The sequence below is a fragment of the Physella acuta genome, unplaced genomic scaffold (genome assembly GCF_028476545.2).
Source record: "Physella acuta isolate Inbredline_101_S28 unplaced genomic scaffold, ASM2847654v3 ptg000209l, whole genome shotgun sequence".
Classification (NCBI taxonomy): domain Eukaryota; kingdom Metazoa; phylum Mollusca; class Gastropoda; family Physidae; genus Physella; species Physella acuta.
In genome coordinates, this window is record NW_026731728.1 from 212,214 (window position 1) to 238,905 (window position 26,692).

The 26,692-nt window shown below is 42.9% G+C and overlaps 1 protein-coding gene across 1 annotated transcript; it reads right to left on the reverse strand.

Moving 5' to 3' along the window:
- Positions 1–910: 910 nt before the first annotated feature.
- On the reverse strand, positions 911–26,692 carry LOC131937410 (uncharacterized). Its single transcript, XM_059294809.1, has 12 exons — positions 26,473–26,692; positions 26,108–26,186; positions 16,371–16,486; positions 15,443–15,457; positions 14,928–14,999; positions 14,540–14,764; positions 14,170–14,251; positions 3,250–3,316; positions 3,041–3,089; positions 2,799–2,828; positions 2,615–2,662; positions 911–2,423 (listed from the first exon to the last, which is right to left on the reverse strand). The coding sequence occupies exons 1-12, from the start codon at positions 26,543–26,545 to the stop codon at positions 2,392–2,394; spliced, it is 888 nt and encodes a 295-aa protein (XP_059150792.1). The 5' UTR covers positions 26,546–26,692; the 3' UTR covers positions 911–2,391.

Here is a 26,692-nt window from a genome sequence, read left to right on the forward strand (position 1 = left end):
TCCGACTCAGGGAGGTGTAAAACGTCAAGATTTATAAAAATCTTGATTTCGATTTTGCGCACGATTACAATATTTCCTCTATACGAATTTTAGCACGATTATATGACTTCCTCTATACTTCGTATACGAGAAAGTAAAAAAGTCATGAAATAAATTATCAGTCATCAAATAATTTTAAAAATTTCATAAGAGTTTTTTCTTAACACAAACAAGTCATTCTCGATACCATTAAATAAAAATATTAAACTTTATTTTGAACAATTACAAGGGTATTCAGTAAGGCCTTTTTACACATTGGCGTTTACTAAAGAAAAACAAATATCAAAGAAAAACAAATATCAAAGAAAAACAAACATCAAAGAAAAACAAACATCAAAGAAAAACAAACATCAAAGAAAAACAAACATCAAAGTAAAACAAACATCAAAGAAAAACAAACATCAAAGAAAAACAAACATCAAAGAAAAACAAACATCAAAGAAAACAAACATCAAAGAAAAACAAACATCAAAGAAAAACAAACATCAAAGAAAAACAAATATCAAAGAAAAACAAATATCAAAGAAAAACAAACATCAAAGAAAAACAAACATCAAAGAAAAACAAACATCAAAGAAAAACAAACATCAAAGAAAAACAAACATCAAAGAAAAACAAACATCAAAGAAAAACAAACATCAAAGAAAAACAAATATCAAAGAAAAACAAATATCAAAGAAAAACAAATATCAAAGAAAAACAAACATCAAAGAAAAACAAACATCAAAGAAAAACAAACATCAAAGAAAAACAAACATCAAAGAAAAACAAACATCAAAGAAAAACAAACATCAAAGAAAAACAAACATCAAAGAAAAACAAACATCAAAGAAAAACAAACATCAAAGAAAAACAAACATCAAAGAAAAACAAATATCAAAGAAAAACAAATATCAAAGAAAAACAAATATCAAAGAAAAACAAATATCAAAGAAAAACAAATATCAAAGAAAAACAAATATCAAAGAAAAACAAATATCAAAGAAAAACAAATATCAAAGATATGAAATAAAATGTTAAAGACTTGGTAGTAGCACAGGGAATAAAGAAATAGTATTGACATTTTTGTATTACATAGTTGAAAGAATCACATCTTTGTATTACATAGTTGAAAGAATCTCATCTTTGTATTACATAGTTCAAAGAATCACATCTTTGTATCACATAGTTGAAAGAATCACATCTTTGTATTACATAGTTCAAAGAATCACATCTTTGTATCACATAGTTGAAAGAATCACATCTTTGTATCACATAGTTGAAAGAATCACATCTTTGTATTACATAGTTGAAAGAATGATAATAGACGCGATAGTGAAAAAGTTGATTTTTTTCAGTTTTATTTTAAATATATATTGAGTTGTGGATTAGTTTCTTTTATTTGGAAGATTGTTCCAGAAACTAGCCCCAGAGTTAGCGAAATTGCCTTTGGAAAAAAGTTGTGTATGGGATAAGTAAACTAAGACGACATTTTAATTCTGTATTGTAAGAAAATAGTCTGATAAGTACGGCCTGATTCATAAAAAGTTTAATTGAAAAGTTGCTTTAGTATATATTTTATTTTTAACATTATATATAATTTTTCCCTAGGACACGAGTTTTAAAGAAAGAATCTGAACGACTAGATAAGCCAGTAAATTCACAGATAATGAGAAATACATCACTAGATCAATTTATGCTACACAATCTCCAAGCTCCTATCGTAAATTTGAACAAGTCCATTAGACCCGTAAAGGGGGTGTAACTCAATATATTTTTTTCATGTGAGTGTAGTTATCGGGTAACCCCAGAACTCTAAAAATGAACTCTCAGGAACGGAGAAATCCGGTGAATAAAATATTAATCAGATGGAAAACCCGTCCGATCATGTGACTTGGCTGACTGAACAAGTCATACAGGAGACTTTTTTGACTGCATGATCACATGACCTGCCTGAGGTTTTTCTGGGGATTTCAAAAATTTCTTTTCTCTGTGACGTCAGCTGTATTGAGGTTCAGGGTGCTCTGGTAGGTGGTGGTGTGTGGGGGTGATCGTGTGTGTGGGGTGTGGGGGGGCGTGTAGCTAGGGAATGGTTTTTGTGTTGTGTGTGTGTATGTGTAGCTAGGGTATGGTTTTTGTGTTGTGTGTGTGTGTATGTGTAGCTAGGGTGTGGTTTTTGTGTTGTGTGTGTGTATGTGTAGCTAGGGTATGGTTTTTGTGTTGTGTGTGTGTATGTGTAGCTAGGGTGTGGTTTTTGTGTTGTGTGTGTGTATGTGTAGCTAGGGTATGGTTTTTGTGTTGTGTGTGTGTATGTGTAGCTAGGGTGTGGTTGTTATGTGTGTGACTGTGTGGCTGACAAGACAGTCTTGTTATTTAACTTGTCCTCTCTATTTCACTTCTCTCCCCTGAAACCAAAGAAAAATTCCACGTGAGAGGCGAGGGTGTGGGTGTGGGTGTTGACTAGCTAAATCAGAAAACATAACTAATGAAATACATTTTTCTATGAGACTGGCTTTAGTCTATTTACGTGTATGTTGACATGTATGTGTATGTTATCATGACGTGTAGATTTAAAAGTCGGACAACAATGAAATACCTTCAGCTAAAAACAGCAAGGGCCGATTCACCGTGTTATCGAGACTAGCTGGAAGTGAATGAAAAAAAGGGATGTTACAGAACTCAGCTGAGAATTATAGGACATGTTAGAACCATTAGGATCATAACGCTACACAACATTTTGAATGCACACACAAGGCTTCTACTCAAAGGTTTGGACTTACTAGGTTTTCTTGGTGGTGCGATGTATTCTTCTAAAATAAAACACACAGACATATACATATTATATATATATTATATATATATATATATATATATATATATATATATATATATATATATATATATATATATATATATATATATACAGTGAAATGAAGCAAAATTAAAGCAGATAGTAGTTATTAAATGTAGCTAGCCTTAATCTACAAAGACGTATATCAATGCTACAGTTTAAATCACATACCACAGTTGATGCCGTATATCGATGCAATATTTGCCATTCTTGAATCATACTGCAAAAAAAAAAATGATCAAATAAAAACTAAAATAGTATAGATCTATTTCAGGAACGATAATTTGAACAGCTAAGTTACATCAATACAACACTTGTGTGTTGATCCTAAACGATTGGTTTGAAATTGTTGTCCCAAAGATTTGTCTGGGTTTGCTTACGTAGTATTTGAGAGCTTGGGAGTGGCAACCCTTAGATTCCATGCAACTTTTTAACTCGTTTATTTTTCTGTTGAATTGAAATCAATTTAATTACTGTGGTAACTGTAAGTTAAAATAGGAAACAATAATTTATTTTGTCTACACAAAGTTTTGACGAACTGAGAAAACACGTAACGGCTCTAGACAGAAAACAAGTTTTGGCCAACTGAGACGACGTAACGGCTCTAGACAGAAGACAAGTTTTGGCCAACTGAGACACGTAACGGCTCTAGACAGAAGACAAGTTTTGGCCAACTGAGACACGTAACGGCTCTAGACAGAAGACAAGTTTTGGCCAACTGAGAGGACGTAACGGCTCTAGACAGAAGACAAGTTTTGGCCAACTGAGACACGTAACGGCTCTAGACAGAAGACAAGTTTTGGCCAACTGAGACAAACACGTCACGGCTCTAGACAGAAGACAAGTTTTGGCCAACTGAGACGACGTAACGGCTCTAGACAGAAGACAAGTTTTGGCCAACTGAGACACGTAACGGCTCTAGACAGAAGACAAGTTTTGGCCAACTGAGACACGTAACGGCTCTAGACAGAAGACAAGTTTTGGCCAACTGAGACAAACACGTAACGGCTCTAGACAGAAGACAAGTTTTGGCCAACTGAGAGGACGTAACGGCTCTAGACAGAAGACAAGTTTTGGCCAACTGAGACAAACACGTAACGGCTCTAGACAGAAGACAAGTTTTGGCCAAATGAGACAAACACGTAACGGCTCTAGACAGAAGACAAGTTTTGGCCAACTGAGACACGTAACGGCTCTAGACAGAAGACAAGTTTTGGCCAACTGAGACAAACACGTAACGGCTCTAGAAAGAAGACAAGTTTTGGCCAACTGAGAGGACGTAACGGCTCTAGACAGAAGACAAGTTTTGGCCAACTGAGACACGTAACGGCTCTAGACAGAAGACAAGTTTTGGCCAACTGAGACAAACACGTAACGGCTCTAGACAGAAGACAAGTTTTGGCCAACTGAGACACGTAACGGCTCTAGACAGAAGACAAGTTTTGGCCAACTGAGACAAACACGTAACGGCTCTAGACAGAAGACAAGTTTTGGCCAACTGAGAGGACGTAACGGCTGTAGACAGAAGACAAGTTTTGGCCAACTGAGACAAACACGTAACGGCTCTAGACAGAAGACAAGTTTTGGCCAACTGAGAGGACGTAACGGCTCTAGACAGAAGACAAGTTTTGGCCAACTGAGAGGACGTAACGGCTCTAGACAGAAGACAAGTTTTGGCCAACTGAGACACGTAACGGCTCTAGACAGAAGACAAGTTTTGGCCAATTGAGACAAACACGTAACGGCTCTAGACAGAAGACAAGTTTTGGCCAACTGAGAGGACGTAACGGCTCTAGACAGAAGACAAGTTTTGGCCAACTGAGACAAACACGTAACGGCTCTAGACAGAAGACAAGTTTTGGCCAACTGAGACACGTAACGGCTCTAGACAGAAGACAAGTTTTGGCCAATTGAGACAAACACGTAACGGCTCTAGACAGAAGACAAGTTTTGGCCAACTGAGAGGACGTAACGGCTCTAGACAGAAGACAAGTTTTGGCCAACTGAGACAAACACGTAACGGCTCTAGACAGAAGACAAGTTTTGGCCAAATGAGACAAACACGTAACGGCTCTAGACAGAAGACAAGTTTTGGCCAATTGAGACAAACACGTAACGGCTCTAGACAGAAGACAAGTTTTGGCCAACTGAGAGGACGTAACGGCTCTAGACAGAAGACAAGTTTTGGCCAACTGAGACAAACACGTAACGGCTCTAGACAGAAGACAAGTTTTGGCCAACTGAGACACGTAACGGCTCTAGACAGAAGACAAGTTTTGGCCAACTGAGACAAACACGTAACGGCTCTAGACAGAAGACAAGTTTTGGCCAACTGAGACACGTAACGGCTCTAGACAGAAGACAAGTTTTGGCCAACTGAGACAAACACGTAACGGCTCTAGACAGAAGACAAGTTTTGGCCAACTGAGAGGACGTAACGGCTGTAGACAGAAGACAAGTTTTGGCCAACTGAGACAAACACGTAACGGCTCTAGACAGAAGACAAGTTTTGGCCAACTGAGAGGACGTAACGGCTCTAGACAGAAGACAAGTTTTGGCCAACTGAGAGGACGTAACGGCTCTAGACAGAAGACAAGTTTTGGCCAACTGAGAGGACGTAACGGCTCTAGACAGAAGACAAGTTTTGGCCAACTGAGACAAACACGTAACGGCTCTAGACAGAAGACAAGTTTTGGCCAACTGAGACACGTAACGGCTCTAGACAGAAGACAAGTTTTGGCCAACTGAGACAAACACGTAACGGCTCTAGACAGAAGACAAGTTTTGGCCAACTGAGACAAACACGTAACGGCTCTAGACAGAAGACAAGTTTTGGCCAACTGAGACAAACACGTAACGGCTCTAGACAGAAGACAAGTTTTGGCCAACTGAGACAAACACGTAACGGCTCTAGACAGAAGACAAGTTTTGGCCAACTGAGACAAACACGTAACGGCTCTAGACAGAAGACAAGTTTTGGCCAACTGAGACAAACACGTAACGGCTCTAGACAGAAGACAAGTTTTGGCCAACTGAGACAAGTAACGGCTCTAGACAGAAGACAAGTTTTGGCCAACTGAGACAAACACGTAACGGCTCTAGACAGAAGACAAGTTTTGGCCAACTTAGAGGACGTAACGGCTCTAGACAGAAGACAAGTTTTGGCCAACTGAGAGGACGTAACGGCTCTAGACAGAAGACAAGTTTTGGCCAACTGAGACAAACACGTAACGGCTCTAGACAGAAGACAAGTTTTGGCCAACTGAGAGGACGTAACGGCTCTAGACAGAAGACAAGTTTTGGCCAATTGAGACAAACACGTAACGGCTCTAGACAGAAGACAAGTTTTGGCCAACTGAGACAAACACGTAACGGCTCTAGACAGAAGACAAGTTTTGGCCAACTGAGACAAACACGTAACGGCTCTAGACAGAAGACAAGTTTTGGCCAACTGAGACAAACACGTAACGGCTCTAGACAGAAGACAAGTTTTGGCCAACTGAGAGGACGTAACGGCTCTAGACAGAAGACAAGTTTTGGCCAACTGAGAGGACGTAACGGCTCTAGACAGAAGACAAGTTTTGGCCATCTGAGACACGTAACGGCTCTAGACAGAAGACAAGTTTTGGCCAACTGAGACAAACACGTAACGGCTCTAGACAGAAGACAAGTTTTGGCCAACTGAGACACGTAACGGCTCTAGACAGAAGACAAGTTTTGGCCAATTGAGACAAACACGTAACGGCTCTAGACAGAAGACAAGTTTTGGCCAACTGAGACAAACACGTAACGGCTCTAGACAGAAGACAAGTTTTGGCCAACTGAGACACGTAACGGCTCTAGACAGAAGACAAGTTTTGGCCAACTGAGACAAACACGTAACGGCTCTAGACAGAAGACAAGTTTTGGCCAACTGAGAGGACGTAACGGCTGTAGACAGAAGACAAGTTTTGGCCAACTGAGACAAACACGTAACGGCTCTAGACAGAAGACAAGTTTTGGCCAACTGAGAGGACGTAACGGCTCTAGACAGAAGACAAGTTTTGGCCAACTGAGAGGACGTAACGGCTCTAGACAGAAGACAAGTTTTGGCCAACTGAGAGGACGTAACGGCTCTAGACAGAAGACAAGTTTTGGCCAACTGAGACAAACACGTAACGGCTCTAGACAGAAGACAAGTTTTGGCCAACTGAGACACGTAACGGCTCTAGACAGAAGACAAGTTTTGGCCAACTGAGACAAACACGTAACGGCTCTAGACAGAAGACAAGTTTTGGCCAACTGAGACAAACACGTAACGGCTCTAGACAGAAGACAAGTTTTGGCCAACTGAGAGGACGTAACGGCTCTAGACAGAAGACAAGTTTTGGCCAACTGAGAGGACGTAACAGCTCTAGACAGAAGACAAGTTTTGGCCATCTGAGACACGTAACGGCTCTAGACAGAAGACAAGTTTTGGCCAACTGAGACAAACACGTAACGGCTCTAGACAGAAGACAAGTTTTGGCCAATTGAGACAAACACGTAACGGCTCTAGACAGAAGACAAGTTTTGGCCAACTGAGACACGTAACGGCTCTAGACAGAAGACAAGTTTTGGCCAACTGAGACAAACACGTAACGGCTCTAGACAGAAGACAAGTTTTGGCCAACTGAGACACGTAACGGCTCTAGACAGAAGACAAGTTTTGGCCAACTGAGACAAACACGTAACGGCTCTAGACAGAAGACAAGTTTTGGCCAATTGAGACAAACACGTAACGGCTCTAGACAGAAGACAAGTTTTGGCCAACTGAGACAAACACGTAACGGCTCTAGACAGAAGACAAGTTTTGGCCAACTGAGACAAACACGTAACGGATCTAGACAGAAGACAAGTTTTGGCCAACTGAGAGGACGTAACGGCTCTAGACAGAAGACAAGTTTTGGCCATCTGAGACACGTAACGGCTCTAGACAGAAGACAAGTTTTGGCCAACTGAGACACGTAACGGCTCTAGACAGAAGACAAGTTTTGGCCAACTGAGACAAACACGTAACGGCTCTAGACAGAAGACAAGTTTTGGCCAACTGAGACAAACACGTAACGGCTCTAGACAGAAGACAAGTTTTGGCCAATTGAGACAAACACGTAACGGCTCTAGACAGAAGACAAGTTTTGGCCAACTGAGACAAACACGTAACGGCTCTAGACAGAAGACAAGTTTTGGCCAACTGAGACAAACACGTAACGGCTCTAGACAGAAGACAAGTTTTGGCCAACTGAGAGGACGTAACGGCTCTAGACAGAAGACAAGTTTTGGCCAACTGAGAGGACGTAACGGCTCTAGACAGAAGACAAGTTTTGGCCATCTGAGACACGTAACGGCTCTAGACAGAAGACAAGTTTTGGCCAACTGAGACAAACACGTAACGGCTCTAGACAGAAGACAAGTTTTGGCCAACTGAGACACGTAACGGCTCTAGACAGAAGACAAGTTTTGGCCAATTGAGACAAACACGTAACGGCTCTAGACAGAAGACAAGTTTTGGCCAACTGAGACAAACACGTAACGGCTCTAGACAGAAGACAAGTTTTGGCCAACTGAGACACGTAACGGCTCTAGACAGAAGACAAGTTTTGGCCAACTGAGACAAACACGTAACGGCTCTAGACAGAAGACAAGTTTTGGCCAACTGAGACAAACACGTAACGGCTCTAGACAGAAGACAAGTTTTGGCCAATTGAGACAAACACGTAACGGCTCTAGACAGAAGACAAGTTTTGGCCAACTGAGACAAACACGTAACGGCTCTAGACAGAAGACAAGTTTTGGCCAACTGAGACAAACACGTAACGGCTCTAGACAGAAGACAAGTTTTGGCCAACTGAGAGGACGTAACGGCTCTAGACAGAAGACAAGTTTTGGCCATCTGAGACACGTAACGGCTCTAGACAGAAGACAAGTTTTGGCCAACTGAGACACGTAACGGCTCTAGACAGAAGACAAGTTTTGGCCAACTGAGACAAACACGTAACGGCTCTAGACAGAAGACAAGTTTTGGCCAACTGAGACAAACACGTAACGGCTCTAGACAGAAGACAAGTTTTGGCCAATTGAGACAAACACGTAACGGCTCTAGACAGAAGACAAGTTTTGGCCAACTGAGACAAACACGTAACGGCTCTAGACAGAAGACAAGTTTTGGCCAACTGAGACAAACACGTAACGGCTCTAGACAGAAGACAAGTTTTGGCCAACTGAGACAAACACGTAACGGCTCTAGACAGAAGACAAGTTTTGGCCAACTGAGACAAACACGTAACGGCTCTAGACAGAAGACAAGTTTTGGCCAATTGAGACAAACACGTAACGGCTCTAGACAGAAGACAAGTTTTGGCCAACTGAGACAAACACGTAACGGCTCTAGACAGAAGACAAGTTTTGGCCAACTGAGACAAACACGTAACGGCTCTAGACAGAAGACAAGTTTTGGCCAACTTAGAGGACGTAACGGCTCTAGACAGAAGACAAGTTTTGGCCAACTGAGAGGACGTAACGGCTCTAGACAGAAGACAAGTTTTGGCCAACTGAGACAAACACGTAACGGCTCTAGACAGAAGACAAGTTTTGGCCAACTGAGACAAACACGTAACGGCTCTAGACAGAAGACAAGTTTTGGCCAATTGAGACAAACACGTAACGGCTCTAGACAGAAGACAAGTTTTGGCCAACTGAGACAAACACGTAACGGCTCTAGACAGAAGACAAGTTTTGGCCAACTGAGACAAACACGTAAAGGCTCTAGACAGAAGACAAGTTTTGGCCAACTGAGACAAACACGTAACGGCTCTAGACAGAAGACAAGTTTTGGCCAACTGAGACAAACACGTAACGGCTCTAGACAGAAGACAAGTTTTGGCCAACTGAGACAAACACGTAACGGCTCTAGACAGAAGACAAGTTTTGGCCAACTGAGACAAACACGTAACGGCTCTAGACAGAAGACAAGTTTTGGCCAACTGAGAGGACGTAACGGCTCTAGACAGAAGACAAGTTTTGGCCAACTGAGAGGACGTAACGGCTCTAGACAGAAGACAAGTTTTGGCCATCTGAGACACGTAACGGCTCTAGACAGAAGACAAGTTTTGGCCAACTGAGACACGTAACGGCTCTAGACAGAAGACAAGTTTTGGCCAACTGAGACACGTAACGGCTCTAGACAGAAGACAAGTTTTGGCCAACTGAGAGAAACACGTAACGGCTCTAGACAGAAGACAAGTTTTGGCCAACTGAGACAAACACGTAACGGCTCTAGACAGAAGACAAGTTTTGGCCAATTGAGACAAAACACGTAACGGCTCTAGACAGAAGACAAGTTTTGGCCAACTGAGACAAACACGTAACGGCTCTAGACAGAAGACAAGTTTTGGCCAACTGAGACAAACACGTAACGGCTCTAGACAGAAGACAAGTTTTGGCCAACTGAGACAAACACGTAACGGCTCTAGACAGAAGACAAGTTTTGGCCAACTGAGAGGACGTAACGGCTCTAGACAGAAGACAAGTTTTGGCCAACTGAGAGGACGTAACGGCTCTAGACAGAAGACAAGTTTTGGCCATCTGAGACACGTAACGGCTCTAGACAGAAGACAAGTTTTGGCCAACTGAGACACGTAACGGCTCTAGACAGAAGACAAGTTTTGGCCAACTGAGACAAACACGTAACGGCTCTAGACAGAAGACAAGTTTTGGCCAACTGAGACAAACACGTAACGGCTCTAGACAGAAGACAAGTTTTGGCCAACTGAGACGACGTAACGGCTCTAGACAGAAGACAAGTTTTGGCCAACTGAGACACGTAACGGCTCTAGACAGAAGACAAGTTTTGGCCAACTGAGACACGTAACGGCTCTAGACAGAAGACAAGTTTTGGCCAACTGAGACACGTAACGGCTCTAGACAGAAGACAAGTTTTGGCCAACTGAGACAAACACGTAACGGCTCTAGACAGAAGACAAGTTTTGGCCAATTGAGACAAACACGTAACGGCTCTAGACAGAAGACAAGTTTTGGCCAACTGAGACACGTAACGGCTCTAGACAGAAGACAAGTTTTGGCCAACTGAAACACGTAACGGCTCTAGACAGAAGACAAGTTTTGGCCAACTGAGACACGTAACGGCTCTAGACAGAAGACAAGTTTTGGCCAACTGAGACAAACACGTAACGGCTCTAGACAGAAGACAAGTTTTGGCCAATTGAGACAAACTTGTAACGGCTCTAGACAGAAGACAAGTTTTGGCCAACTGAGACACGTAACGGCTCTAGACAGAAGACAAGTTTTGGCCAACTGAGACACGTAACGGCTCTAGACAGAAGACAAGTTTTGGCCAACTGAGACAAACACGTAACGGCTCTAGACAGAAGACAAGTTTTGGCCAACTGAGACACGTAACGGCTCTAGACAGAAGACAAGTTTTGGCCAACTGAAACACGTAACGGCTCTAGACAGAAGACAAGTTTTGGCCAACTGAGACACGTAACGGCTCTAGACAGAAGACAAGTTTTGGCCAACTGAGACAAACACGTAACGGCTCTAGACAGAAGACAAGTTTTGGCCAATTGAGACAAACTTGTAACGGCTCTAGACAGAAGACAAGTTTTGGCCAACTGAGACACGTAACGGCTCTAGACAGAAGACAAGTTTTGGCCAACTGAGACACGTAACGGCTCTAGACAGAAGACAAGTTTTGGCCAACTGAGACAAACACGTAACGGCTCTAGACAGAAGACAAGTTTTGGCCAACTTAGAGGACGTAACGGCTCTAGACAGAAGACAAGTTTTGGCCAACTGAGAGGACGTAACGGCTCTAGACAGAAGACAAGTTTTGGCCAACTGAGACAAACACGTAACGGCTCTAGACAGAAGACAAGTTTTGGCCAACTGAGACAAACACGTAACGGCTCTAGACAGAAGACAAGTTTTGGCCAATTGAGACAAACACGTAACGGCTCTAGACAGAAGACAAGTTTTGGCCAACTGAGACAAACACGTAACGGCTCTAGACAGAAGACAAGTTTTGGCCAACTGAGACAAACACGTAACGGCTCTAGACAGAAGACAAGTTTTGGCCAACTGAGACAAACACGTAACGGCTCTAGACAGAAGACAAGTTTTGGCCAACTGAGACAAACACGTAACGGCTCTAGACAGAAGACAAGTTTTGGCCAACTGAGACAAACACGTAACGGCTCTAGACAGAAGACAAGTTTTGGCCAACTGAGACAAACACGTAACGGCTCTAGACAGAAGACAAGTTTTGGCCAACTGAGAGGACGTAACGGCTCTAGACAGAAGACAAGTTTTGGCCAACTGAGAGGACGTAACGGCTCTAGACAGAAGACAAGTTTTGGCCAACTGAGAGGACGTAACGGCTCTAGACAGAAGACAAGTTTTGGCCAACTGAGACAAACACGTAACGGCTCTAGACAGAAGACAAGTTTTGGCCAACTGAGACACGTAACGGCTCTAGACAGAAGACAAGTTTTGGCCAACTGAGACAAACACGTAACGGCTCTATACAGAAGACAAGTTTTGGCCATCTGAGACACGTAACGGCTCTAGACAGAAGACAAGTTTTGGCCAACTGAGACACGTAACGGCTCTAGACAGAAGACAAGTTTTGGCCAACTGAGACACGTAACGGCTCTAGACAGAAGACAAGTTTTGGCCAACTGAGAGAAACACGTAACGGCTCTAGACAGAAGACAAGTTTTGGCCAACTGAGACAAACACGTAACGGCTCTAGACAGAAGACAAGTTTTGGCCAATTGAGACAAACACGTAACGGCTCTAGACAGAAGACAAGTTTTGGCCAACTGAGACAAACACGTAACGGCTCTAGACAGAAGACAAGTTTTGGCCAACTGAGACAAACACGTAACGGCTCTAGACAGAAGACAAGTTTTGGCCAACTGAGACAAACACGTAACGGCTCTAGACAGAAGACAAGTTTTGGCCAACTGAGAGGACGTAACGGCTCTAGACAGAAGACAAGTTTTGGCCAACTGAGAGGACGTAACGGCTCTAGACAGAAGACAAGTTTTGGCCATCTGAGACACGTAACGGCTCTAGACAGAAGACAAGTTTTGGCCAACTGAGACACGTAACGGCTCTAGACAGAAGACAAGTTTTGGCCAACTGAGACAAACACGTAACGGCTCTAGACAGAAGACAAGTTTTGGCCAACTGAGACAAACACGTAACGGCTCTAGACAGAAGACAAGTTTTGGCCAACTGAGACGACGTAACGGCTCTAGACAGAAGACAAGTTTTGGCCAACTGAGACACGTAACGGCTCTAGACAGAAGACAAGTTTTGGCCAACTGAGACACGTAACGGCTCTAGACAGAAGACAAGTTTTGGCCAACTGAGACACGTAACGGCTCTAGACAGAAGACAAGTTTTGGCCAACTGAGACAAACACGTAACGGCTCTAGACAGAAGACAAGTTTTGGCCAATTGAGACAAACACGTAACGGCTCTAGACAGAAGACAAGTTTTGGCCAACTGAGACACGTAACGGCTCTAGACAGAAGACAAGTTTTGGCCAACTGAAACACGTAACGGCTCTAGACAGAAGACAAGTTTTGGCCAACTGAGACACGTAACGGCTCTAGACAGAAGACAAGTTTTGGCCAACTGAGACAAACACGTAACGGCTCTAGACAGAAGACAAGTTTTGGCCAATTGAGACAAACTTGTAACGGCTCTAGACAGAAGACAAGTTTTGGCCAACTGAGACACGTAACGGCTCTAGACAGAAGACAAGTTTTGGCCAACTGAGACACGTAACGGCTCTAGACAGAAGACAAGTTTTGGCCAACTGAGACAAACACGTAACGGCTCTAGACAGAAGACAAGTTTTGGCCAACTGAGACACGTAACGGCTCTAGACAGAAGACAAGTTTTGGCCAACTGAAACACGTAACGGCTCTAGACAGAAGACAAGTTTTGGCCAACTGAGACACGTAACGGCTCTAGACAGAAGACAAGTTTTGGCCAACTGAGACAAACACGTAACGGCTCTAGACAGAAGACAAGTTTTGGCCAATTGAGACAAACTTGTAACGGCTCTAGACAGAAGACAAGTTTTGGCCAACTGAGACACGTAACGGCTCTAGACAGAAGACAAGTTTTGGCCAACTGAGACACGTAACGGCTCTAGACAGAAGACAAGTTTTGGCCAACTGAGACAAACACGTAACGGCTCTAGACAGAAGACAAGTTTTGGCCAACTGAGACGACAAATTACTCACGAGCAGACGGTGGGCGTGTCTGAGACGGGCCTAGCTGAGCCTGGGGTCAGGTCCTGGCAGGCACCCAGCGCCTTTAGACAGTCTGAAACGAGGCACAATCTCCATTAATTGCAAACTCTTTCACGTGGTGCACGCAGTGTTTCTTTCGGACCTTTTTCTCCGGGAGGGGAGGGGGAGGGGGTCACTTGTAACTTTCGTGGCTGGGGACGGACTACATTTTTTGGAGGTAGACTCTGGGATCATGGCACTCATCATTCAGCTATGACGTCACTGCAGACAACTCACAAATGTGACGAGGTGTATGACGTAGCTATCATACTCCCCACCCTCCCACAAGAGCTACTTGAGTTAGCCCGAAACATTGACCTACCAAGTGAGAGGTTGTCTTCTGTCGCTTGTCGTCCGATGTCCTCATTCAACTTGGGGATTTCTGTTAGAATCATTTCATCATTGGTTGATACTGGGGTTTCCTTCGGTCCAACACTTCCCTCAGGGTTAGGTGGGGATAGAGTGCCCGCGTCTGCTTCAGATTTTTCTTTAACAGTTAAGGAACTACCTGCTTCTGTAGGCAGGGGCGGCAAGTATGTCGACAGGTCTGTCGACGGATTGCAAATTTGTAGAATACACACAAACAACCCCCATACGACCCAGCCCTCCATACGATTTAACCCCCCCCCCCCCCGCCCCCCACACGACCTAACCCCCCCCCCACACACACACACGATCTAACCCACAAAAAGTGGTCTACCGAAACCTACCGTCAGCTGAAGTTGAGCCCTCATCATAATCGTCATTACCCCAGTCATCATAGCCCTCATCACCCGAGTAATCTGCTCAAGTTTTAAGTTCAAAATGTGCTTGTATAAATTAATGTAAAACATAAACTTAACCAAAATGTGCTTGTATAAATTAATGTAAAACATAAACTTAACCAAAATGTGCTTGTATAAATTAATGTAAAACATAAACTTAACCAAAATGCGCTTGTATAAATTAATGTAAAACATAAACTTAACCAAAATATACTAGTATAAATTAATGTAAAACATAAACTTAACCAAAATGTGCTAGTATAAATTAATGTAAAACATAAACTTAACCAAAATGTGCTTGTATAAATTACTGTAAAACATAAACTTAACCAAAATGTGCTTGTATACATTTGTTAAGGTACAAATATTATAAAAATGTAGGGCCTACTAAATTGTATTAATTAACAGCATCCCATGTTTTCTTAAATTATATTTAAACTACAAAAAGAATGTGTTGTTACCTGAAAAATTCAAATCTGTCAAAAGAAAAGAAAAGTAAATATTGTATTCATCGTTGATTTTCATATCGTTTTTTAAGTATATGTAATATTAATTTGTTCATAAAATGTACAAAAAAGATATTATGGATATTATTCCAGTTACAACATGTATGTTGTATTCCTGTTTTAAAGCATTTTTCATTTTGAATTTGATGAAGTGCTTAAAGTGTAAACAAACAGTATCGTGCTATCCCTCATCTACTACAAACTACTACATCTCGTGCTAACCCTCATCTACTACAAACTACTACATCTTTGACACATTGTTACGTGAGGTTAGAGCTGCGTGGAGAACTTGACTTCTATTCCGTCGGTTCTGTGTTTGAGATCCATTTCATTAACATACAAGTCATTTTTATTTATCTATAGCGCTCCCCCACCCCCTAGTTGGTCTCCCCCACCCCCTAGTTTGTCTCCCCCACCCCCTAGCTGGTCTCCGGTGTAAAATCCCACCGTCCGCCACTTTTTTCCAACGGGAAAGTGGGTCGTCTAGTGTATATATATATATATACATATATATATATATATATATATATATATATATATATATATATATATATATATATATATATAACAAAGTAATAAAAAGTAACCCCCCCTCCCCCCAATGTAATCTTTTTTTAGAGGGAAGTAATTTTGTTTTCCTAATTTCTCAAGGGACGTAATGAGTGCCAAAGGACTAAATGTATATAATTTTCAGACACAATTAGAATTTTTGTGAATGGTGATACATTTTCTTTAATTTTGTTTAATCCACATGCAGTAAATTAACACTATAAGTTTGGAAAATGAAATTTGTTTTAAAAAACCTTAATTCTAGTTTGTTTGTTTTTTACCAGGGGTTGGTCCGTCCGTCCGCCCGCAACATACACAATTAAACTTGACCTACCACACGTGAGACCACGACTAGCCAGCTGCCTGTCGAGTGTTGACCGGATGTAGAACAGCTCTGCCCCACTCAAGTCGCAGGCCCTGTCCACACACCCCAGCAGGGACTGGAGTTCACTGGGGATAGTTGGTAGGTTTTGTTGTCAGATGGTTTAGCTCACTGGGGATAGTTGGTAGGTTTTGTTGTCAGAGGGTTTAGCTCACTGGGGATAGTTGGTAGGTTTTGTTGTCAGAGGGTTTAGCTCACTGGGGATAGTTGGTAGGTTTTGTTGTCAGAGGGTTTAGCTCACTGGGGATAGTTGGTAGGTTTTGTTGTCAGAGGGTTTAACTCACTGGGGATAGTTGGTAGGTTTTGTTGTCAGAGGGTTTAGCTCACTAAACAATTGGTAGGTTTTGTTGTCAGAGGGTTTAGCTCACTAAACAATTGGTAGGTTTTGTTGTCAGAGGGTTTAGCTCACTGGGGATAGTTGGTAGGTTTTGTTGTCAGAGGGTTTAACTCACTGGGGATAGTTGGTAGGTTTTGATGTCAGAGGGTTTAGCTAACTGGGGATAGTTGGTAGGTTTTGTTGTCAGAGGGTTTAGCTCACTGGGGATAGTTGGTAGGTTTTGTTGTCAGAGGGTTTAGCTCACTAAACAATTGGTAGGTTTTGTTGTCAGAGGGTTTAGCTCACTGGGGATAGTTGGTAGGTTTTGTTGTCAGAGGGTTTAGCTCACTGGGGATAGTTGGTAGGTTTTGTTGTCAGAGGGTTTAGCTAACTGGGGATAGTTGGTAGGTTTTGTTGTCAGAGGGTTTAACTCACTGGGGATAGTTGGTAGGTTTTGTTGTCAGAGGGTTTAGCTCACTAAACAATTGGTAGGTTTTGTTGTCAGAGGGTTTAGCTCACTAAACAATTGGTAGGTTTTGTTGTCAGAGGGTTTAGCTCACTGGGGATAGTTGGTAGGTTTTGTTGTCAGAGGGTTTAACTCACTGGGGATAGTTGGTAGGTTTTGATGTCAGAGGGTTTAGCTAACTGGGGATAGTTGGTAGGTTCTGTTGTCAGAGGGTTTAGCTCACTGGGGATAGTTGGTAGGTTTTGTTGTCAGATGGTTTAGCTCACTGGGGATAGTTGGTAGGTTTTGTTGTCAGAGGGTTTAGCTCACTGGGGATAGTTGGTAGGTTTTGTTGTCAGAGGGTTTAGCTCACTGGGGATAGTTGGTAGGTTTTGTTGTCAGAGGGTTTAGCTCACTGGGGATAGTTGGTAGGTTTTGTTGTCAGAGGGTTTAACTCACTGGGGATAGTTGGTAGGTTTTGTTGTCAGAGGGTTTAGCTCACTAAACAATTGGTAGGTTTTGTTGTCAGAGGGTTTAGCTCACTAAACAATTGGTAGGTTTTGTTGTCAGAGGGTTTAGCTCACTGGGGATAGTTGGTAGGTTTTGTTGTCAGAGGGTTTAACTCACTGGGGATAGTTGGTAGGTTTTGATGTCAGAGGGTTTAGCTAACTGGGGATAGTTGGTAGGTTTTGTTGTCAGAGGGTTTAGCTCACTGGGGATAGTTGGTAGGTTTTGTTGTCAGAGGGTTTAGCTCACTAAACAATTGGTAGGTTTTGTTGTCAGAGGGTTTAGCTCACTGGGGATAGTTGGTAGGTTTTGTTGTCAGAGGGTTTAGCTCACTGGGGATAGTTGGTAGGTTTTGTTGTCAGAGGGTTTAGCTAACTGGGGATAGTTGGTAGGTTTTGTTGTCAGAGGGTTTAACTCACTGGGGATAGTTGGTAGGTTTTGTTGTCAGAGGGTTTAGCTCACTAAACAATTGGTAGGTTTTGTTGTCAGAGGGTTTAGCTCACTAAACAATTGGTAGGTTTTGTTGTCAGAGGGTTTAGCTCACTGGGGATAGTTGGTAGGTTTTGTTGTCAGAGGGTTTAACTCACTGGGGATAGTTGGTAGGTTTTGATGTCAGAGGGTTTAGCTAACTGGGGATAGTTGGTAGGTTCTGTTGTCAGAGGGTTTAGCTCACTGGGGATAGTTGGTAGGTTTTGTTGTCAGAGGGTTTAGCTCACTAAACAATTGGTAGGTTTTGTTGTCAGAGGGTTTAGCTCACTGGGGATAGTTGGTAGGTTTTGTTGTCAGAGGGTTTAGCTCACTGGGGATAGTTGGTAGGTTTTGTTGTCAGAGGGTTTAGCTCACTGGAATAGTTGGTAGGTTTTGTTGTCAGAGGGTTTAGCTCACTGGGGATAGTTGGTAGGTTTTGATGTCAGAGGGTTTAGCTAACTGGGGATAGTTGGTAGGTTTTGTTGTCAGAGGGTTTAGCTCACTGGGGATAGTTGGTAGGTTTTGTTGTCAGAGGGTTTAGCTCACTAAACAATTGGTAGGTTTTGTTGTCAGAGGGTTTAGCTCACTGGGGATAGTTGGTAGGTTTTGTTGTCAGAGGGTTTAGCTCACTAAACAATTGGTAGGTTTTGTTGTCAGAGGGTTTAGCTCACTGGGGATAGTTGGTAGGTTTTGTTGTCAGAGGGTTTAGCTAACTGGGGATAGTTGGTAGGTTTTGTTGTCAGAGGGTTTAACTCACTGGGGATAGTTGGTAGGTTTTGTTGTCAGAGGGTTTAGCTCACTAAACAATTGGTAGGTTTTGTTGTCAGAGGGTTTAGCTCACTAAACAATTGGTAGGTTTTGTTGTCAGAGGGTTTAGCTCACTGGGGATAGTTGGTAGGTTTTGTTGTCAGAGGGTTTAACTCACTGGGGATAGTTGGTAGGTTTTGATGTCAGAGGGTTTAGCTAACTGGGGATAGTTGGTAGGTTTTGTTGTCAGAGGGTTTAGCTCACTGGGGATAGTTGGTAGGTTTTGTTGTCAGAGGGTTTAGCTCACTAAACAATTGGTAGGTTTTGTTGTCAGAGGGTTTAGCTCACTGGGGATAGTTGGTAGGTTTTGTTGTCAGAGGGTTTAGCTCACTGGGGATAGTTGGTAGGTTTTGTTGTCAGAGGGTTTAGCTCACTGGGGATAGTTGGTAGGTTTTGTTGTCAGAGGGTTTAGCTCACTGGGGATAGTTGGTAGGTTTTGATGTCAGAGGGTTTAGCTAACTGGGGATAGTTGGTAGGTTTTGTTGTCAGAGGGTTTAGCTCACTGGGGATAGTTGGTAGGTTTTGTTGTCAGAGGGTTTAGCTCACTAAACAATTGGTAGGTTTTGTTGTCAGAGGGTTTAGCTCACTGGGGATAGTTGGTAGGTTTTGTTGTCAGAGGGTTTAGCTCACTAAACAATTGGTAGGTTTTGTTGTCAGAGGGTTTAGCTCACTGGGGATAGTTGGTAGGTTTTGTTGTCAGAGGGTTTAGCTCACTGTGGATAGTTGGTAGGTTTTGTTGTCAGAGGGTTTAGCTCACTGGGGATAGTTGGTAGGTTTTGTTGTCAGAGGGTTTAGCTCACTGGGGATAGTTGGTAGGTTTTGTTGTCAGAGGGTTTAGCTCACTGGGGATAGTTGGTAGGTTTTGTTGTCAGAGGGTTTAGCTCACTGGGGATAGTTGGTAGGTTTTGTTGTCAGAGGGTTTAGCTCACTGGGGATAGTTGGTAGGTTTTGATGTCAGAGGGTTTAGCTAACTGGGGATAGTTGGTAGTTTTTGTTGTCAGAGGGTTTAGATCACTGGGGATAGTTGGTAGGTTTTGTTGTCAGAGGGTTTAGCTCACTGGGGATAGTTGGTAGGTTTTGTTGTCAGAGGGTTTAGCTCACTGGGGATAGTTGGTAGGTTTTGTTGTCAGAGGGTTTAGCTCACTGGGGATAGTTGGTAGGTTTTGTTGTCAGAGGGTTTAGCTCACTAAACAATTGGTAGGTTTTGTTGTCAGAGGGTTTAGCTCACTGGGGATAGTTGGTAGGTTTTGTTGTCAGAGGGTTTAGCTCACTGGGGATAGTTGGTAGGTTTTGTTGTCAGAGGGTTTAGCTCACTGGGGATAGTTGGTAGGTTTTGTTGTCAGAGGGTTTAGCTCACTGGGGATAGTTGGTAGGTTTTGTTGTCAGAGGGTTTAGCTCACTGGGGATAGTTGGTAGGTTTTGTTGTCAGAGGGTTTAGCTCACTAAACAATTGGTAGGTTTTGTTGTCAGAGGGTTTAGCTCACTGGGGATAGTTGGTAGGTTTTGTTGTCAGAGGGTTTAGCTCACTGGGGATAGTTGGTAGGTTTTGTTGTCAGAGGGTTTAGCTCACTAAACAATTGGTAGGTTTTGTTGTCAGAGGGTTTAGCTCACTGGGGATAGTTGGTAGGTTTTGTTGTCAGAGGGTTTAGCTCACTGGGAATAGTTGGTAGGATTTGTTGTCAGAGGGTTTAGCTCACTTAGGATAGTTGGTAGGTTTTGTTGTCAGAGGGTTTAGCTCACTAAACAATTGGTAGGTTTTGTTGTCAGAGGGTTTAGCTCACTGGGGATAGTTGGTAGGTTTTGTTGTCAGAGGGTTTAGCTCACTGGGGATAGTTGGTAGGTTTTGTTGTCAGAGGGTTTAGCTCACTGGGGATAGTTGGTAGGTTTTGTTGTCAGAGGGTTTAACTCACTGGGGATAGTTGGTAGGATTTGTTGTCAGAGGGTTTAGCTCACTGGGGATAGTTGGTAGGTTTTGTTGTCAGAGGGTTTAACTCACTGGGGATAGTTGGTAGGTTTTGTTGTCAGAGGGTTTAGCTCACTGGGGATAGTTGGTAGGATTTGTTGTCAGAGGGTTTAGCTCACTGGGAATAGTTGGTAGGTTTTGTTGTCAGAGGGTTTAGCTCACTGGAGATAGTTGGTAGGTTTTGTTGTCAGAGGGTTTAGCTCACTAAACAATTGGTAGGTTTTGTTGTCAGAGGGTTTAGCTCACTGGGGATAGTTGGTAGGTTTTGTTGTCAGAGGGTTTAGCTCACTGGGATAGTTGGTAGGTTTTGTTGTCAGAGGGTTTAGCTCACTGGGGATAGTTGGTAGGTTTTGTTGTCAGAGGGTTTAGCTCACTGGGGATAGTTGGTAGGTTTTGTTGTCAGAGGGTTTAGCTCACTGGGGATAGTTGGTAGGTTTTGTTGTCAGAGGGTTTAGCTCACTGGGGATAGTTGGTAGGTTTTGTTGTCAGAGGGTTTAGCTCACTAAACAATTGGTAGGTTTTGTTGTCAGAGGGTTTAGCTCACTGGGGATAGTTGGTAGGTTTTGTTGTCAGAGGGTTTAGCTCACTGGGGATAGTTGGTAGGTTTTGTTGTCAGAGGGTTTAGCTCACTGGGGATAGTTGGTAGGTTTTGTTGTCAGAGGGTTTAGCTCACTGGGGATAGTTGGTAGGTTTTGTTGTCAGAGGGTTTAGCTCACTGGGGATAGTTGGTAGGTTTTGTTGTCAGAGGGTTTAGCTCACTAAACAATTGGTAGGTTTTGTTGTCAGAGGGTTTAGCTCACTGGGGATAGTTGGTAGGTTTTGTTGTCAGAGGGTTTAGCTCACTGGGGATAGTTGGTAGGTTTTGTTGTCAGAGGGTTTAGCTCACTAAACAATTGGTAGGTTTTGTTGTCAGAGGGTTTAGCTCACTGGGGATAGTTGGTAGGTTTTGTTGTCAGAGGGTTTAGCTCACTGGGGATAGTTGGTAGGATTTGTTGTCAGAGGGTTTAGCTCACTTAGGATAGTTGGTAGGTTTTGTTGTCAGAGGGTTTAGATCACTGGGGATAGTTGGTAGGTTTTGTTGTCAGAGGGTTTAGCTCACTGGGGATAGTTGGTAGGTTTTGTTGTCAGAGGGTTTAGCTCACTGGGGATAGTTGGTAGGTTTTGTTGTCAGAGGGTTTAGCTCACTGGGGATAGTTGGTAGGTTTTGTTGTCAGAGGGTTTAGCTCACTAAACAATTGGTAGGTTTTGTTGTCAGAGGGTTTAGCTCACTGGGGATAGTTGGTAGGTTTTGTTGTCAGAGGGTTTAGCTCACTGGGGATAGTTGGTAGGTTTTGTTGTCAGAGGGTTTAGCTCACTGGGGATAGTTGGTAGGTTTTGTTGTCAGAGGGTTTAGCTCACTGGGGATAGTTGGTAGGTTTTGTTGTCAGAGGGTTTAGCTCACTGGGGATAGTTGGTAGGTTTTGTTGTCAGAGGGTTTAGCTCACTAAACAATTGGTAGGTTTTGTTGTCAGAGGGTTTAGCTCACTGGGGATAGTTGGTAGGTTTTGTTGTCAGAGGGTTTAGCTCACTGGGGATAGTTGGTAGGTTTTGTTGTCAGAGGGTTTAGCTCACTAAACAATTGGTAGGTTTTGTTGTCAGAGGGTTTAGCTCACTGGGGATAGTTGGTAGGTTTTGTTGTCAGAGGGTTTAGCTCACTGGAGATAGTTGGTAGGATTTGTTGTCAGAGGGTTTAGCTCACTTAGGATAGTTGGTAGGTTTTGTTGTCAGAGGGTTTAGCTCACTAAACAATTGGTAGGTTTTGTTGTCAGAGGGTTTAGCTCACTGGGGATAGTTGGTAGGTTTTGTTGTCAGAGGGTTTAGCTCACTGGGGATAGTTGGTAGGTTTTGTTGTCAGAGGGTTTAGCTCACTGGGGATAGTTGGTAGGTTTTGTTGTCAGAGGGTTTAACTCACTGGGGATAGTTGGTAGGTTTTGTTGTCAGAGGGTTTAGCTCACTGGGGATAGTTGGTAGGATTTGTTGTCAGAGGGTTTAGCTCACTGGGAATAGTTGGTAGGTTTTGTTGTCAGAGGGTTTAGCTCACTGGAGATAGTTGGTAGGTTTTGTTGTCAGAGGGTTTAGCTCACTAAACAATTGGTAGGTTTTGTTGTCAGAGGGTTTAGCTCACTGGGGATAGTTGGTAGGTTTTGTTGTCAGAGGGTTTAGCTCACTGGGATAGTTGGTAGGTTTTGTTGTCAGAGGGTTTAGCTCACTGGGGATAGTTGGTAGGTTTTGTTGTCAGAGGATTTAGCTCACTAAACAATTGGTAGGTTTTGTTGTCAGAGGGTTTAGCTCACTGGGGATAGTTGGTAGGTTTTGTTGTCAGAGGGTTTAGCTCACTGGGGATAGTTGGTAGGTTTTGTTGTCAGAGGGTTTAGCTCACTGGGGATAGTTGGTAGGTTTTGTTGTCAGAGGGTTTAGTTCACTGGGGATAGTTGGTAGGTTTTGTTGTCAGAGGGTTTAGCTCACTAAACAACTGGTAGGTTTTGTTGTCAGAGGGTTTAGCTCACTGGGGATAGTTGGTAGGTTTTGTTGTCAGAGGGTTTAGCTCACTGGGGATAGTTGGTAGGTTTTGTTGTCAGAGGGTTTAGCTCACTGGGGATAGTTGGTAGGTTTTGTTGTCAGAGGGTTTAGCTCACTGGGGATAGTTGGTATGTTTTGTTGTCAGGGGGTTTAGCTCACTGGGGATAGTTGGTAGGTTTTGTTGTCAGAGGGTTTAGCTCACTGGGGATAGTTGGTAGGTTTTGTTGTCAGAGGGTTTAGCTCACTGGGGATAGTTGGTAGGTTTTGTTGTCAGAGGGTTTAGCTCACTGGGGATAGTTGGTAGGTTTTGTTGTCAGAGGGTTTAGCTCACTAAACAATTGGTAGGTTTTGTTGTCAGAGGGTTTAGCTCACTGGGGATAGTTGGTAGGTTTTGTTGTCAGAGGGTTTAGCTCACTGGGGATAGTTGGTAGGTTTTGTTGTCAGAGGGTTTAGCTCACTAAACAATTGGTAGGTTTTGTTGTCAGAGGGTTTAGCTCACTAAACAATTGGTAGGTTTTGTTGTCAGAGGGTTTAGCTCACTGGGGATAGTTGGTAGGTTTTGTTGTCAGAGGGTTTAGCTCACTGGGGATAGTTGGTAGGTTTTGTTGTCAGAGGGTTTAGCTCACTAAACAATTGGTAGGTTTTGTTGTCAGAGGGTTTAGCTCACTGGGGATAATTGGTAGGTTTTGTTGTCAGAGGGTTTAGCTCACTGGGGATAATTGGTAGGTTTTGTTGTCAGAGGGTTTAGCTCACTAAACAATTGGTAGGTTTTGTTGTCAGAGGGTTTAGCTCACTGGGGATAGTTGGTAGGTTTTGTTGTCAGAGGGTTTAACTCACTGGGGATAGTTGGTAGGTTTTGTTGTCAGAGGGTTTAGCTCACTGGGGATAGTTGGTAGGTTTTGTTGTCAGAGGGTTTAGCTCACTGGGGATAGTTGGTAGGTTTTGTTGTCAGAGGTTTTAGCTCACTGGGGATAGCTGGTAGGTTTTGTTATCAGAGGGTTTAGCTCACTAAACGATTGGTAGGTTTTGTTGTCAGAGGGTTTAGCTCACTGGGGATAGTTGGTAGGTTTTGTTGTCAGAGGGTTTAGCTCACTAAACAATTGGTAGGTTTTGTTGTCAGAGGGTTTAGCTCACTGGGGATAGTTGGTAGATTTTGTTGTCAGAGGGTTTAGCTCACTGGGGATAGTTGGTAGGTTTTGTTGTCAGAGGGTTTAGCTCACTGGGGATAATTGGTAGGTTTTGTTGTCAGAGGGTTTAGCTCACTGGGGATAGTTGGTAGGTTTTGTTGTCAGAGGGTTTAGCTCACTAAACAACTGGTAGGTTTTGTTGTCAGAGGGTTTAGCTCACTGGGGATAGTTGGTAGGTTTTGTTGTCAGAGGGTTTAGCTCACTGGGGATAGTTGGTAGGTTTTGTTGTCAGAGGGTTTAGCTCACTGGGGATAGTTGGTAGGTTTTGTTGTCAGAGGGTTTAGCTCACTGGGGATAGTTGGTAGGTTTTGTTGTCAGAGGGTTTAACTCACTGGGGATAGTTGGTAGGTTTTGTTGTCAGAGGGTTTAGCTCACTAAACAATTGGTAGGTTTTGTTGTCAGAGGGTTTAGCTCACTGGGGATAGTTGGTAGGTTTTGTTGTCAGAGGGTTTAGCTCACTGGGATAGTTGGTAGGTTTTGTTGTCAGAGGGTTTAGCTCACTGGGGATAGTTGGTAGGTTTTGTTGTCAGAGGATTTAGCTCACTAAACAATTGGTAGGTTTTGTTGTCAGAGGGTTTAGCTCACTGGGGATAGTTGGTAGGTTTTGTTGTCAGAGGGTTTAGCTCACTGGGGATAGTTGGTAGGTTTTGTTGTCAGAGGGTTTAGCTCACTGGGGATAGTTGGTAGGTTTTGTTGTCAGAGGGTTTAGCTCACTAAACAATTGGTAGGTTTTGTTTTCAGAGGGTTTAGCTCACTGGGGATAGTTGGTAGGTTTTGTTGTCAGAGGGTTTAGCTCACTGGGGATAGTTGGTAGGTTTTGTTGTCAGAGGGTTTAGCTCACTGGGGATAGTTGGTAGGTTTTGTTGTCAGAGGGTTTAGCTCACTGGGGATAGTTGGTAGGTTTTGTTGTCAGAGGGTTTAGCTCACTGGGGATAATTGGTAGGTTTTGTTGTCAGAGGGTTTAGCTCACTGGGGATAGTTGGTAGGTTTTGTTGTCAGAGGGTTTAGCTCACTAAACAACTGGTAGGTTTTGTTGTCAGAGGGTTTAGCTCACTGGGGATAGTTGGTAGGTTTTGTTGTCAGAGGGTTTAGCTCACTGGGGATAATTGGTAGGTTTTGTTGTCAGAGGGTTTAGCTCACTAAACAATTGGTAGGTTTTGTTGTCAGAGGGTTTAGCTCTCTAAACAATTGGTAGGTTTTGTTGTCAGAGGGTTTAGCTCACTAAACAATTGGTAGGTTTTGTTGTCAGAGGGTTTAGCTCACTAAACAATTGGTAGGTTTTGTTGTCAGAGGGTTTAGCTCACTAAACAATTGGTAGGTTTTGTCATAATATTACTAGTCATGTGTAGGTGATTTTAAATGACATTTGTCATGAACTTATAAAAATCTGACATTTGTCATGAACTTACAAAAATCTGACATTTGTCATGAACTTACAGACAAAAATCTGTTGGCAAGTGGCCTGTCAATTTCTTCATGAAATTTTCTTTACACAGCTGGGTACCCAGGCTACATGCTAGAGTGGACAAAAGTGGACATTTCATAGGTTACATGCTAGAGTGGACAAAAGTGGACATTTCATAGGTTACATGCTAGAGTGGACAAAAGTGGACATTTCATAGGCTACATGCTAGAGTGGACAAAAGTGGACATTTCATAGGCTACATGCTAGAGTGGACAAAAGTGGACATTTCATAGGCTATATGTTAGATGGGACAAAGTAGACATTTCATAGACTACATTTTAGAGGTGACGAAAATAGATATTTCATAGACTAGAGAAAAAGAAACACATCTACTCACCATCAAACGGAGCAGCCACAACCACATTCACAACCACAACCAGAGTGAACATGAACAAACTATAAATAGACATTGTCCCTAATGTGTGGAAATTATGTCCCTAACATATGTGACATATGTCAGTCGCCAGAATGTCGTGTATGACAGACTGTCAATTGACACAAAAGTGACGAAACGTTTCTAAGAAATGCCACCTCTGGCAACATACACCTCTTGACTA